Source organism: Microtus ochrogaster, chromosome 21 (genome assembly GCF_000317375.1).
Source record: "Microtus ochrogaster isolate Prairie Vole_2 chromosome 21, MicOch1.0, whole genome shotgun sequence".
NCBI lineage: Eukaryota > Metazoa > Chordata > Mammalia > Rodentia > Cricetidae > Microtus > Microtus ochrogaster.
In genome coordinates this window covers 19457798-19473658 of record NC_022022.1, presented here as the reverse complement: position 1 = coordinate 19473658, position 15861 = coordinate 19457798, and the positions used below count along the sequence as shown (strand labels likewise).

The window sequence follows — 15861 nt, the reverse complement described above, 5'->3', positions numbered from 1 at the left end:
CACACACACACACCCCAATAAAAAATTAAAACTATGATAAAATATTTACTAAAAGTATATCTTCGACTTACTATAAAAACATACTGAGCATGTGTGACTTACGAGAGAGAGATGGAAGGAAAGAGGGACACGATGAAGGAAAGCAGGGAAGGCAAGTAAAGAGCCGAGAAGACCAGGCGCGGAAGGTTCTTACACTGATCTGTGCGTTCAAAACGAAAATAACAGAAAACAAAAACACAAAAGAGTTGCCAAGTAAGGGCTCATTTTCTCCAAGAATGGCATTTTAAAGATAATGCCTAAAATTAGAGCATGATCATGGACAGGCGCAGGCACAGCAGTTCCCAGACTGTGTTCCCTGGGGGCACAACAGCACCGCAAGAGTCCATGAGTTATCTAAATTGAAGCATCTGCTGGTGCTCTTTCCTTTTCTAATATTTATTCTGGAAATAACTGTACTCATTAGGAATTCACCAGAGAGATTCCATACGCCTTTAAGCCTAAGGGATCTGTAGGAGTCCTTCAGCAGAAAGCAAGGACCGCGGAGTGAGAGGACTCAGATTTGTTCCTCTGCAAAGGAAGGGAAGGATAAAGCAAAGGAAGGAGGGTGGGAGGAATGGCAGTTATGTGACGTCAGCCGTGTAAATGGTGACGTGAATCCTTGTTAACATTATCTGTGCCCTCCAGACATCACGGACCACGGGGGGTGTGGGGGTGTGGGGGTGTGGCCATGCAGAAGCAGCACTGAGGCTTGCATTAGAGTCAGGTCAGGGGAGAGGCAGGAGTTTTAATAATATAAAGCCTTACGACATAAAAACAATCACAGGGAGCAGTTATACAAACTTTCTTTAAAAAGTGCACCCATCTCAGGTGGTCTTGTGTAGGTACTGAATATTTTGTTATTACGAAAACATAGCTTATTAAGTCAATATCTTACACATACAAACATTTCCTTACCTTATTGGTAAATCTGTTGAATTTATCTTCCTATTAAATCTTTTGATTTAATATATATTTACTATATAAAGCCAATGCCACACGAAGGAAGTTTCCCCAACTAGGACATCATAAGACCCAACATCAATCAGTGTTTAAACAGCTCCTGCCACCAAATCCTCCCCTTGGTATCCATGGTCTAACAGAGCCATTGGGTTAAGCTGAAGATATTAACTTATAATTGAAATAAGGTAATAAATAGGTTTATCAGTTCTAACTGTATTTTCAGATATGTGCTATCTTATATAATTTTCTGTGGTGGATTTCTAAGTAGTGAATCAAATGTTGATAATTTCTCACAACGAAAGCATCCATGAAGATTTAGAAATTGTTCTCAGCTTCAAAATAAGCAGTTATATTTCATGGCCCCCTCTTGGAGTTCTGCGTTATAACCTTGAAAGTGTTCTGTGGCCAAAGAAGCTTAAGGGACAAACACACTGGCAGGGTCGTTTTTTACTAGCTCATGGTTAAAGAAGCCAGACTCAGGAAGCATCCGAACATATGTTCATGATCTGACTATTTTTGCAAAAGGCCCTGAGACAGTATTTTTATTATTCAAGTTATGCTGGAAGCTGAGAGAAGAATTTTCCATGAGATAAATGACTCCCAGGGCCTAATACCAATGTAAATTGGAACACAGATGAGCTCCACACTCGCGATGGAATAATAGACATTAAAGTCCACAAAGTCACCGTAACTGATGATACCAACGGTGGAGAGAAGGAGCAATCCGAATCTAAAAGGCTGCACCTTTAGGATTAGTGCAAAAGAGAGGACCTGGTTAGCCTAGACCATAGCCTAAGAACCAAACCACTATCAACTACAAAGCAAAAACTCATCATCAAACTTTAAACATGGTAAGCAGATTAAATAAAATGAGGCGAGTGAAGTATTGACACGCTTGAGACACGCAGGACCACGGGACAAATGACAGCTTTTCAAAGAGTATTAATGGTCCTAGGATTCTTGGGACTACAGTGCCACTGAAGCGTATATATAAATCCAGCTGTCCCCTCCCACGGGAAGAGAAAGGACATGCAAATCTAGCAGGAATAGAAAGTACGGCTCTTACTAGAGCACTCGGAGGCTGAGAGCAGCTCCACGAAGACCATTAAGTTTTTCAAAGAGCATCAGAAAACTATCCGGGGAGTTAAACGGCCTGAACTACCACGACACACCACTGCCCAGACGTTCCTCTCCGCCATTGTTCAGCTATCCTGCCCAAAACTCCAGTCCGTTCTGATTCTGTTGTGTATCACTGCAGGACTCCAACCACAGCCACACTGCGCAGCTTCTGCTGTTGGGAACTCCACCCCTTGGTTCCGGTTTCCGGCTCAGCGACCCACTCCCTCACTTACAGACAGCTAAAATAATCTATCCCCGCAGCCTCTATTTCTTTAATATGTTTTAAGGCTGCGGAAGATGAAACTTTAAACACAATTTAAGGCATATTCACCACCCTCCAAAACTCCCTCAGGGCCTCCTTTCGGTTCTGACTCAATAGTATACCCCTCATCAAGAGTTCGGCGGCTTCCTGGCTGTGAACCCACAGCTCCCTAAAGCCTACTCACACCTGGACCCTTACAGTCCACAACCCGATTTCCCTGACTCTCCTCCCCAATTCTCTCTACTGCGGGGTCTCATCGGGCCCACATCCCAGTCACGTAAGTCCTACACGATTTCCAGGGCCCACTAAACATTTCTTTCTCAAAAAAAGTCTTCGCCCATCTTCCTCACTCCATGTCACACCTGATCCTGATGACACTGCCTTGACAGATACGACCAGCTTGAAACCTGAGATTAATGCAAGAAATTCCAGTTATCCTTTATATCCAATGTAATTTTAAGCCAGCAAATGTTATTAAGTCCTACCCACCCAGCACTAAAACAGACACCAGGAACACGGTGAGTTGGGCCACACCAACCCTAAGCCTGCATGGTGTAGTGGATAGTAGAATGTTAGAACAAATCTTAGGCACTGCAAGCTACTTCATCACTAGGCAAAGTAGCATTTTATTCAATTAAGATGCTTTGTTTAAAAATTATAATTTATTTTAAGGGGTTGGACAGATGGCTCCCTGGTTAAAAACACCGGCTTCTCTTCTAGAGAATCCAGTTTACATCTCCAAAACCATATGGAGACTAACAATAATCCCTTCGATTCCTTTTTTTTTTTTAACAATAACTTTAAATATAAATGGCCTCAGCTTACAATTAAAAGATGCAGACTAATGAAATGAATTCTAAAAACAAGAACCAGCTATATATTGTTTTCAAGAAAAACAATTAGCCACCAACGATAACCAAAAACTAATAGCAAAAATATGGACATCAAACCACTAATCAAATGGAAACCATAAACAACCAGGCCTAATTATCCTTATATTAAATAAAGTAAACTTTAAACCAAACTAAAAGAAAAAAACCAATTAGAAGAGATTAAAAGGGACACTATATACTAATATAGGGAATAATTCATCGAGAAGATATAACAATTCTAAACATGTATGCATCAAATACTGGAGGCTCTAGTATTTAAAAAAAAAACCACTAAAAGGCATAAAAGGACAAAAGAACACATAGGTCTTGACATAGTAATACTGGGAAACTTTGATACTCTACTGTAATTTAGGGATGTCTTCCATACTAAAAGCAAACAAAGAACTTCACAGCTAAAGCACACTAACAATCAACTAGACTTAACATATATACGTGTGCCTGTGCGTGCGTGTGTGTATACACACACACACACAATATTTGACCCCATAGAGAATACACACTTTCTAAGCAGCACATGGGATTTTCTTTAAACTTGATCATATCCTAGTATACAAATCAAATCTCAATAAGTACTAAAAAAAAAAAAAGCAAGGTAATTCTTTTTTTAATATTTATTTATTTATTTATTTATTTATTTATTTATTATGTATACAACATTCTGTCTACATGTATGCCTGAAGGCCAGAAGAGGGCAACAGACCTTATTACAGATGGTTGTGAGCCACCATGTGGTTGCTGAGAATTGAACTCATGACCTTTGGAAGAGCAAACAATGCTCTTAACTGCTGAGCCATCTCTCCAGCCCAAGGTAATTCTTTCCATCCGATCTGATTACAATTTAATCAAAGTAAAAATCAGCAAGAAATGTATAAAAAAACTACAAAGATAATTGGAAACAAAACAATACAAGAAATAACTTCATTCCATAAAACCATTTTGTATTATTCTGACATTAAAACTACGTAGGTAAAGGTACAATAGAAAGGAAGGAAGGAAGGAAGGAAGGAAGGAAGGAAGGAAGGAAGGAAGGAAGGAAGGAAGGAAGGAAGACTAAAGACCAATTTCTTTGCTAAGCCACATGCAAAATTCAACAAAATACTTAAAAATTAAATTTTAAAACATATTAAGGATCATGTACCATGACCAAATGGGTCTTATCTCAGAAAGACAAGGCTGGTCCAAAACAAGTAAATTAAATAAATAAATAAATAAATAAATAAATAAATAAATAAATAAATAACACACATTAAAAAATAAAAACATAAAGGCAGAAACTACATAAGCATCTTGAATAATGCTGAAAAAGCATTTGATAAAGCTCAATATGGTTTCATGACAAAGTCCTAGAGATATTAGGAATAGATAAGGCATACCTCTAGAAAACAAAGGTTATTTATCACAAACCTACAGTCAATATTACATTGAATAGAGAAAAAACTGAAAGTGTATCCTCTAAAGTCAGGAATGAGATAGGATGCTTCCCCTCTCACAATTAATATTTGCTTGAAGTCTTAGCTATAGCAATTAAACCAAATAAAGATAGTACAGGGATAAAAACAGGAAAGGCAGAAGTCAATTTATCTGTATTTGCAGATAAAAGACCCTTTAGACTATCAGGAAACTCCTATATGTAATAAACACTTAAGAGAAGATGGCAAGACCTTCTAGTTTTGGACTGGAAGAATTAATAAGGAAACATCTCTACTACCAAAATAAATATATTCAAGATGGCTTAGCAGTAAAGACCACTTCCTGCTCTCTCCTGGGACCCAGGTCTGATTCCCAGCACATGATCAGTAACTCTAATTCCAGGGTATCCAGCACACTTTTTTTTGGCCTCCACAAGAACCAGGAATACACACAGTACACACATTTCCATGTGGAAAAAAAAAAACACTTACCCACATAAAATAAACTGTTTATAAATCTTAAAAATGAGCAAAGGAAATCTGACAACAAATGATGTGGGAGTGTCATATATCAATCTGTTGATTTCATTGGTTAAGGAATAAAGAAACTGCCTAGGCCCCTTGATAGGCCAACCCTTAGGTGGATGGAGAAAACAGAACAGAAGGCTGGGAGAAAGAAGCTGAGTCAGTGAGTCGCCATGGTTCCCCCATTCCAGGCAGATGCAGGTTAAGATCTTTCCTGGTAAGCCAGCTTGTGGGCTACACAGATTAATAGAAATGGGTTAGATCAATATGTAAGAGCTAGCCAATAAGAGGCTGGAACTAATGGGTCAAGCAGTGTTTAAAAGAATACAGTTTCCGTGTAATTATTTCGGGTATAAAGCTAGCCGTGCAGGCGGCCGGGTGCTGGGGACGCAGCCCCGCTGCTCTTATTTCAACAAACAAATGTTGGAGGGTTTGGAGAAGAGGAGCTGTACTCACTGCTGGTGGGGTACACATTAGTACAGTCAATATGAAAAGCAACCTGGAGATTCCCTTCCCCCCCCCCAAAAAAAGAAACAGAACTATATATGACCCAGCTATTTCACTCCCAGGCACTGGCCCAGAGAACTCCACACCCTATCACAGAGATATCTGCACATCCATGTTTCTTGTCGCTCTGTTTACTATAGCAAGAAAATAAAACCAACCAAGAGGCCCACCACCAGAGAGACAAGGAAAATCTGGTACACATATAAAATATTAGTCAGTTCTAAAAAATGAAATAAAAATTTTGTATGAAAATGGATGGACAGAGAATTCGTAACATTTACAAGGTCATCCAAGCTCAGGAAGAAAAAAAAATACATGTTCTCCTTCATGTGTGGATCCTAACCTACAATGTATACATTACATATGTAAACAAATATACAAATATATGTGTAGGAACATAGATAGGGAAGAAAAAATAGTAATATTAATGATGATGGACAGGACTGAGGTAAAGGATATAAAGCAAATTTGTTGTGGATAAGGGTAAAAAATAATGGGTGTGAAAGTATAAAACCGAAGCTCCATGGCTTCAGAATGGCTATGCTAATAGAACAGCATTTACTCACTAGATATACAGCGGTAGGGACTTGCCAAGTGTTAGCTTGGGTGATTATGTTAATCTAGCTGCATGATATTTTCATTTGGAAGTTCATTACAATGAATCTTCTTAACTATTTAAAGAAAATAGAAAAATGAGACTAGGCATTGACAGAACTTTCAAAGCCAGCAATGCTGAAACATAAAGTCTCCTACTATCTTTGCAAATAAAAACTCAATACTGAAGGCTGAGGAATACCCATCTCCCAGCGTTCGGTCATCACTTAACAACTGATTAACAACTGAGTAGGACCCCCCTGCCCCCCCCCAAGAGTACCATCATCTGATGAAAAGAAAAAAAGGCCAAGCAAAGATGAAAGGAAAGAAAACCAAACTTGGGTGTCAACGGGATTTCAAAAGATGGCAGCGCCTTCTTGAATGCATCCTGAATGAAAGAAGAAGCTTGTTTATTTATTTACTTTGACAAGTTCTGGACCTATCATTTTAGAACCCCAGCTTGAAAATCACAAAGTTCAAATAGAAATAGCCCAGATTCATCAGCATGCAAATATGAGATGCATTTGCTTACATTATATTTAATGGAAAAAGAAAACACTTCCCTCAGTCCCTGCCTGGTACTAAAGTGCTAGGGAAGAAAAACTGGCATTGACAAGCTAGCAACCTAGCATATATTTAGTTAATTTTGGTTTGGGTTTTGGTTTTGGTTTGTTTTGTTGTTTTGTTTTGATCTCCCCAATCCCCTTGAGGACTGGAGATTCAATCCAAAGCTTAGGCACAACAAGCACTCCACCACTGACTAAGCTACAGCCCTGGCTACATTCCAATCATGCAAATTATCACACCTCCCACCTTCCCACCACCCTCACAACCATTGCTGGATGCTCTATGCTCCCCTACTTACCTCATAGGCATCTTTGATATTCAAGGGCTCACCAAAAGCTGCCACATGTCCCACAATGCCTTTGTTCCACTCCAAGCGGATACAGTTATTGGACGCTTCCTCCAGGGTCGAACCTTCAGCGACATCAAAGAGGCGGCTGATAAGAAATTTATCTTTGGAGCTGTCCTCACAAACAAGGAATAGGGAATAGCGGTCGGCGGAGATGAGTCCATGGATGTGCAAGAAGATTTTGTGGCATAAGGCCGTGACATCCAAATGACTGGAAATGTCTTTTACTAATTCCAAGAGTCTTGAGCACTGGTCCCCTTCGTCACTATCAAATCTTGGCGGGGTTAGTGGCATCTGCTCCTTTTTTCCTGAGTCGGAGAGAAAGCTCACAGCTCCCTCGGAATCCTTGACAACAATGGGTCGAAGAGGCCGGTCAAATTCAGAGGCAGAGATTTTTCTGGCTGGCGCTCCAGAGGTGGCGTTATCTGCATGAGGGCTCTGCTGCTGAGAGCAGGAGCAAGAAGACTCCGTGTGGGCTCGGACGCCTTCCTTGCATACAGGGATGGTGTGAACTCTCTCTGAAAACCATGCGTTGACCATTTCTCTGCAGACCATAACATGTAGACAGGTTAGATATTTGAGGAAACATAGTAGTACCTTGTAAAACTTCCAAAAATCCTGTCAATGTACAGTTGTAAACACTCTCCAATCTTTCCATATATATGAAAATATGAACACCTCTGTGGATGGCAATTTCTTTCTCCAAGAAGCAAAGTTCCTTTACCTCGTGACAGAGGAAATACCGGGGGATTTAACGGCAATTCTATCTGCTTTGGCAAAGACCAGCAGGGTTCTAATTGGAGCAGAAGCCTGGCTGAATACAGCCCAGCGGCTAGGCTGACCTTAACAAGGGCTTGCGCTACTAAACATGAAAACTCTTCACCAAGGATGGGCCTGAGGCTCAGGGCCGGTGTGTGATCAGTGTGGTCCAGACCTTGGGCTCTCCGCAGCTTTGTTTCTGTGTCCTTTCAGAAACAGAAAATTCCTCAGAAGCTTAGCTAATGGGGTCTCGACCTGAGTGCCCTCCTCCCTTTACCTCACTTTGGGTCAGGTCTTTCTTTAATTGTCTCATCTCTTTCAGCACAAGCCTTGACTCCGACATTAGATTTTCTGGTGTTATCTTTCTCTTCATAAAGTATATTTTGCATTTGTTTTTTTCCCCCAACTTGCTCTTTTCACTGTAGACTTGCATACGAGTGATTACTAACAACCTTGCAACAGAGGCCATAGTAGAACGCCTTGAAATCGCCTCCGTCAAGGAGATTAATAACTTTCAGTTTTTCCTCAGGCAGATTTGTAGGGCAAAGGCAGAATGTAGCCATATTCCTTGCCAAAACCAACCCAGCTGCTAATATTGTTCCTCTCTGATTTGCCTGGCCTAGACGGCTGACTAGTATGGCTGCTTTGCACTGATCTTCAGACAAGCTTTATTTATTAAAACACAAATAATACAGCACTCCAAACCTCTCAAGCTGGGTCTGTACAATCTACATTGCTCTTAGCATTACTGTCTTCCAAATTCTACTAAGGTGGCCCAGTAAGCCTTGCTTACAGCAACCAAATGCTTTCCTAGTCCAAAGTCCCAAAGTCGTCCATATTCCTCCAAAATCACACTACAGTCAGGCCTGTAAAAGCAATAGTCCACTGCCTGGTACCAACTACTCACTTAGTTACTTTTCTATTGCTGTGATAAACACTATGAACAAGTCAACTTATAAAGGAAGGCATTTAATGTGCAGCTTATGGTTTCAGAGGGTTAGAGTCCACTTGGGGTATTATAAGTTTGTAGCCTCCAATTCTGAGTTCTAACCTTAGCATTTGTTATTAATGGGATACATGAGCAATGGTGAGTTACTTTCTTCTTTTAAGTTTCAATTGCATCATCCATAAAACACAAACTACCTATTCCAACCTCTTTTTTTTTTCAATTTATTTTATTTGCATGGGTTTCTGTCTGCATGTATGTCTATGCACCGTGTGTGCCCCTGGCACCTGTGGAGGTCAGATGAGGGTATCAGATCCTCTGGAACTGGAGTTCTGGACAATTGTGAGTCACCAGGTGGGTGCTGGGAATTAAACCTGGATCCTCTGAAAGAGCAGTCAGTGTTCTTAACTTCTGAGCCATCTCTCAAGCCCACCCCACTCCCCATCTTCTTAGCAAAAAGTAGAAGACACATGACTATCTTCAGTGGAGTCAAAGGTCAAAAATACCTGCGTGAAGGGAATAACTCCAGCTCCAACCTCAACACTATGGAGATCAGATGCAGGGCTGACATGGGAGTCAAAGCGGAGATACTGTGGCTTCTCTAGTGGTCAAGCTAGTGCTTGGTAAATGGTTTTTATTAGCACATATGAATTATATACAATAGGGCTTTCATTAGGACACATTCACACATCTTAGAATGCATTACCCTTCATAACCCTTGTTTTTCTTCTCTCTCCTGTTAATCCCTTCTTTTCCCAAGCAGTCTTCTCCCTTGAGAGGTATCACCCCCTCCCCACCCCACACTCTCTTTGCAGTCCACTGAGTAAGGGGTTGCTTAATAAAAACATGGGCACAACACCAGTGGTTACACGACTAAGGAAAGACAAGCATAAACGGCAACAGCAGTCTCGGGGAGGGATGGGGCCTCATGAACCCCTTCCTCCTCTGCACCAGTCTGGTACAGCTCAGAGCTGGCATGCAATAGCCATGCCACATCCAAAAAGATAGATCCCATAACGATGTTCCCCTCCTCCAGCCCTTACATGCTTCTGCCCACCTCACTGAAGAAGCAATGTTCCCTGAGCCTTGAAGGGAATGATCTAGACATCCCATTTAGGGCTCAGCTTTCAATGGTCAGTTACTCCCAAAACTCGGCAGGTCAGGGTGTTTAGTGGTAACAATGGCTGCTGTATTGACAAGATAAGACCCCACAACGGTTTATGTTGTCCACTGGCCAAGAGATGGTCTTGGGTCTAACAATCAAACTTCTTGTTGCTCCTCAACTTCTTTACTTTAAACAGACAGAAATTCTCCTGAGTCCTTTACCCTTGACACAGGGCTGATGGGCAAGTCAACTTAAAGCATGCAAGGAGTCCATAACCTCTGCTCTTAAAGTTAAAATTAAATGTGAGCAGGAAAGATACAGGGGATGTGAGATGACCGAATATAAGATTTGATTATCTCCTGGGTCCTTAGTGCCACGCTAATGAAGATGACGAACCAAGAAAGGAGCTTTATAAAATCCAGCCAATTAGAAGAGAATGAACCCATTGGCAGAGGGACAGGTAAGGTTTGGTATATGCTAGCTGCATCCATCATGGATGCTCTGGGCCATGGCCAAAGCAGGCGCTCCAACCGCTATCCTTTCCAGAACACTTCTACTTGGGTCTTTTTGTTTTTGTTTTCTTTTTGAAATAGGGTTTTAATTGCATAAAAAACATTTGGGGTAAGGGGATGAAAATCCCCATAGGTGTTTTTACTCTTTGCTGTAAGCACTGATAATTAATAATACACAAGTCTATCCTTATTAACGGCCCTTCAAACCTGCTGAGAGCAATCAGAAAGCACGAGGCTTGAAGTCTTTTAGTTGATTTTAGCTTTACAAGGCTGTGAATAAAAAGACAAATACCTCAAAAAAAGATAGCCAAAAAAAAAATGTAGTGAAAACTGATGCCCAAGATCCTCACGCTAACGTCCCCTCCAAATGGCTCCCTCTCCTCGCTAAATTACCGCCCAGTCACTCACTTATCTTGAGACACAGAGCATTCTTACCTCATCAGTGAGCTGCACTGTATACCCATTACAAGTGGCAGAAGTTAGTTTTGCTTTTCAGCTTTTACAGTATTGTCTTAAAATAACTGAAGAAAACCTGGAAGGCCTCAAAATCGTTGTTGGCAGCGACTGCCCTCAAGTAACACTAATGGTAAATACGACTTGTGTTTGTCAACTTGTCTATCACGGATGGTGTGCAGGCTTAGTCGGCAGATGCCAAACACGGGAAACACCAAAAGATCCATACTGGTTAGGTGGGGAAAAAGGGAATCAAATGGAAGTTGTCACCAGCAAGCCCTGAGTTCCTGTCTTAAATCTCAACTATTTTTAGAAGACAACTCTAATCAGAAATGGATTATTCCAAGGCTCCATTCTAGGGACAGCACTCGGCCCCTCTAAGTGTTCATGAAATGCTTTAATATAACAATCAATGTCTTTGAGACATTGTGATTCGTGAGATTCCTTTGTGGTACATTTCACGATGTTGTTACCGTGTGCATAGAGAGCTGAGGAACACATCCCCAGGTTCACGGCTGGCCAAGCTCGGGCAGCTGTAGTGTGCTCCAGGCTCTGAGGCTTGGGTCTTACAGTACACAGAAGGACATGAATCAGCTGACTGCTGGTTGCAGAAGGTCCAAAGCTACACAGGGAGATAATTAGGAGGTGAAATGTCATGAATTTCTACCGTAACCTCAACAGCTAACGTTCCACGCAAGCAGAAATAAAATGCTATACATTTCATTTTACAGGTCCCCTATGCTTCCTTTAAAAGGATAATTGATAGACTTAATTAATAATTGAACAAATGGTGCCAAACTAGTAATACTTTTTAACGAATACTTAAATAAATTTGAGGTTGGAAATGTGACTCCATTGGTAGACTGTCTGTCTACTGTCTTAGCTAGGGTTTTTATTGCTGCGATCAAACACCATGACCAAAAGTAACTTGGGAAGGGAAGGATTATTTTCAATTACACCTCCAAATAAGTCTATCAGTGAGAGAAGTCGGGGCAGGAACTCAAGCAGGGCAGGAATCTGGAGGCAGGAGCTGTGTAAAAGCTACAGAGGGGAGCTGCTTACAGGCTAATGCCCATCTTAGTTCAGCCTCTTTTCTAAGAGCACCCAGAACCACCAGTCCAGGGGTGGCGGTGCTCACAATAAGCTGAGCCCTCCCACATCAATCACCAATCAAGAAAATGTTCTACAGGCATGCTCACAGGCCAATCGGATGGGGAAATTTTTCCTAAAATTTCTAAAATAACTCTAGCTTGTGTCAAATTAACATAAAACTAACCAGCACACCTGGCATTAATGAACCCCCAGAACTACATATAACCAAGCCTAGGGCCATGTCTGTAATGCCTGCTCTGTAGTGGGAGAGGCAGAAGGGATCAGAAGTTCAAGGTCATCTTTGGCTACACCAGGAGGTCAAGGCCACTGTGAGAATAATGGACCCTGGCTCAAATAAATAAAACAGAATTCAACTTTACTTATATCCTCTTAAGTTTTTACAGATCAGCAATACTATTAAAAATGAAAAATTAAATAGCATGCATTGTGTTTAAACTAAATCTTCATTTTCACTCAGGATTATTTTAAACTTAGAATCTGTAGTTTGTGTTTTCCATTGAACTAGACAAGTTATAGCTCCTCACTAATCATGAGTATTTTTTTCAAGGTTTATTAAAAGTATTTTTCTTCATACGATATATTCCGATCACAGTTTCTCCTCCCCATCTTCCGCACTTCCCCACCCATCCAAGTTCACACCTTTCCTTTCTCTCTCTCATTAGAAGACAAACAGGCACTAATAATAATAATAATAATAAGAAGAAGAAGAAGAAGAAGAAGAAGAAGAAGAAGAAGAAAACAAACAAATCAGAATAAGACAAAACAAACAGAAAGAGCCCAAGACAAAGCACAAGACACATACAGGTGCTGAGACACACATTCGCACACACAGAGATCCAAAACAAAACAAAACCAAAAACAACATATGAAGAAAAGATATGTTAGATTTTTAAAAAAAAAAAAGCCAGGACTATGAGACAAAAAAAAATCCTTCCAAAAATACCACTGAGCTTGTTTCTACCACTTATCATGGGCCTAGTATATTGATAGGACACAGGGAAGCAAAATATCATTCATTTCAAATATGATTTTCTACCAAAGAGAACACACACACAGAGCTGTGTTTCTAAGTAGCTCTATGGAACAGTCATATCACTTTCTATCAAAGTCAAACTGCTTAAATGGCTTCAAATGTATCATGAGTGTTCTAGATATTTTAATAGGAAAAAAGAAAATATTTTGTCTATGTTTTATAGAATATATCTTAGAATCTATAAAAATAAGGAAACAAAAATTTACAAGACAAAGCAAAATTGTGATATAAACCTAATAACTCTCTTGAATTAAAATACGGATAAAATCTGTTTGCAAAGCAACTAACGGAATGCATCTTACCCTTTTGCCCAAATAATTGTTACTTCTTTAAAGATTTAACTATTTATGTACACTAGTGCTCTGTCTGCATGTTCTCAGTTCTGTGGGCCAGAAGAGGGCATCGGATCTCATTATAGATAGTTGTGAGCCAGCATGTGCTGGGAGTCGAACTCAGGGCCCCTGGAAGAGCAGCCAGTGCTCTTAACCACTGAGCCATCACTCCAACCCCCCCCCCCAAACAAATACTCTTAAAGAACTTTTTTAACTGAAAATATTCTGCACTTTGGGTGTTTTTTAAAAATTTATTTATTTTCTTTCTTCCTTTTTTCCTTCCTTCCTTTCCTCCCTCCCTCCCTCCCTCCCTCCCTCCCTCCCTCACTCCCTCTCTTCCTCCCTTCCTCCTTCCTTCCTTATTTTCTGGACATGTGTACCTAAGTCAGTGCGTCCACAGCACAGACATTCAGGTACACATAGAGGCCAGAAGAGTGCACCGGATCCCTTGGAACTGGGGTTACCGATGGTTGCGAGCCTCCTGGTGTGTATGCTGGGAACTGAACCCCAGTCCTCTGCAAGAACACCAGATGCTGTCATTGCTCCAGCCCCATACTTAGGGCAATTTTGTTCTAGTATTAAGGTCTAATTAAGATCTAATTGCAGTAGCTTAATGACTAGATTTTCAGTCATTTTTTAAAAAGCCGATGACATTAGAGGCTTTTACATTAAAATTATATACAAAATATATTCACAACATATATTCACATTAGCAAAGACACCCCATTATTTAATGGTCTTGTACACTAAAAAAGAAGCTTAGACAAATTCTAATCTCTTCTTGAGTTAGATTCCACACGACATTAAATCTATAAGCTTTAGGGTTTTTTTGTTTTGTTTTGTTGCTTTTTTTTTTTTTTTCGAGACAGGGTTTCTCTGTGGCTTTGGAGCCTGTCCTGGAACTAGCTCTGTAGACCAGGCTGGTCTCGAACTCACAGAGATCCACCTGCCTCTGCCTCCCGAGTGCTGGGATTAAAGGCGTGTGCCACCATCGCCCAGCTAAGCTTTAGTTTTTTTCTTTCGTTAAAACTGATAATGAAATTCAGTGTAGGTAATGCTATCTGAGGAGCTCTGGTCACACAGAATCAGGACTGAAACCCACACCAACTCTTTCAAAGAATATGACACTAGGTACATAATTTATTCTCCCTGTAAAATATTATTTGCCTCGCACAGTCCAGAAACCTAATTCAATGTGCGTGCAGTGATGGCATAACTAACCGAACACGAACTATAGTATTCACTTTAAATCACCTGACTGCTTAAAGGAAGAGAATTTATTCAATTTACTTCAACAGAATAAGAACTATTGTTTCTTCCTCAGTTCTATTTTAGAAATCACCAAGGCTGAACATGAACGTAAGAAGCTCTTAGTCTTAGCTTCCTCTGGGATTACATGCCCAGCCCTTCATTACTTCCTTTTAAGCACTTAATTTAAAACTACCATTTGGGGCAGGCCAAATGGCTCACCAGGTAAAGGTAACTGTCTCCAAGCATGGGCACCCAGCTTTTATCCCTGGAGCCCACATGATGGCAAGAAACAACTCCCACAATATGACCTCTGACCTTCAAAAACTTACTGCGGTATACTTGTGTATACACACACACACACACACACACGTGTACACGCACTAAAATAAATGTAAAAGATCAATTTTTACAGAAACTCTTAACATGAAGAAAAAGAAAATGTTTCAAGATATTTTTCAAATTAAAATTTAAAAATAGATTTTCCACATTAACAATGTGGAGACTCATATGCGACATAATTTTCTAAACCATACATAAAGATTATGAGCTAGATTTTTAGTTTAATAAAACAATTACAAGAATGAACTTGTCTTCCCATTACTACTAAAAGGATAAAATTATCTAGCCACATATATTAGAAAATACACTGTCGGGTGGTGGTCATTTAATCCCAGCACTCGGGAGGCAGAGGCAGGCAGATCTCTGTGAGTTCGAGGTCAGCCTGGTCTACAGAGTTAGTTCCAGGTCAGGCTCCCAAGCTACACAGAGAAACCCTGTCTTGAAAAACTATATATATACAATAATTAACTCAGAAATATTCTATAATATGATAATTCTATACCTGGATATATTTTTAAAACTTGATTAAAAATGCTATAGGTCATTTGAGTATAAAGGCTGGCCATTTTTCTTCTTCTTCTTCTTCTTCTTCTTCTTCTTCTTCTTCTTCTTCTTCTTCTTCTTCTTCTTCTTCTTCTTCTTCTTTCATTTTACTTATTATCCAACTGAAGGGAAACACTAGGAGTAGGTTGTGGCCAACCCTGGACCTCAAAGATACCCTCGGAGCAGTCCCTTGAGCAGTAACTTTTTTTTTTCAACATTTTCTTTTTTTTATTTTTTTTTATTTTATTTTTTTT

At 40.1% G+C, this 15861-nt stretch overlaps 1 protein-coding gene across 1 annotated transcript in view; it reads right to left on the bottom strand.

Annotated features, from left to right (window-relative positions):
• The window catches only part of Pde5a (phosphodiesterase 5A), a 125695-nt gene that overhangs the window by 99666 nt on the left and 10168 nt on the right, over positions 1–15861 (bottom strand). The window contains exon 2 of the mRNA XM_026783945.1: positions 7174–7765. Within this exon, the coding sequence (XP_026639746.1) occupies positions 7174–7765 (592 nt within the window). The remainder of the gene's footprint in view (positions 1–7173; positions 7766–15861) is intronic.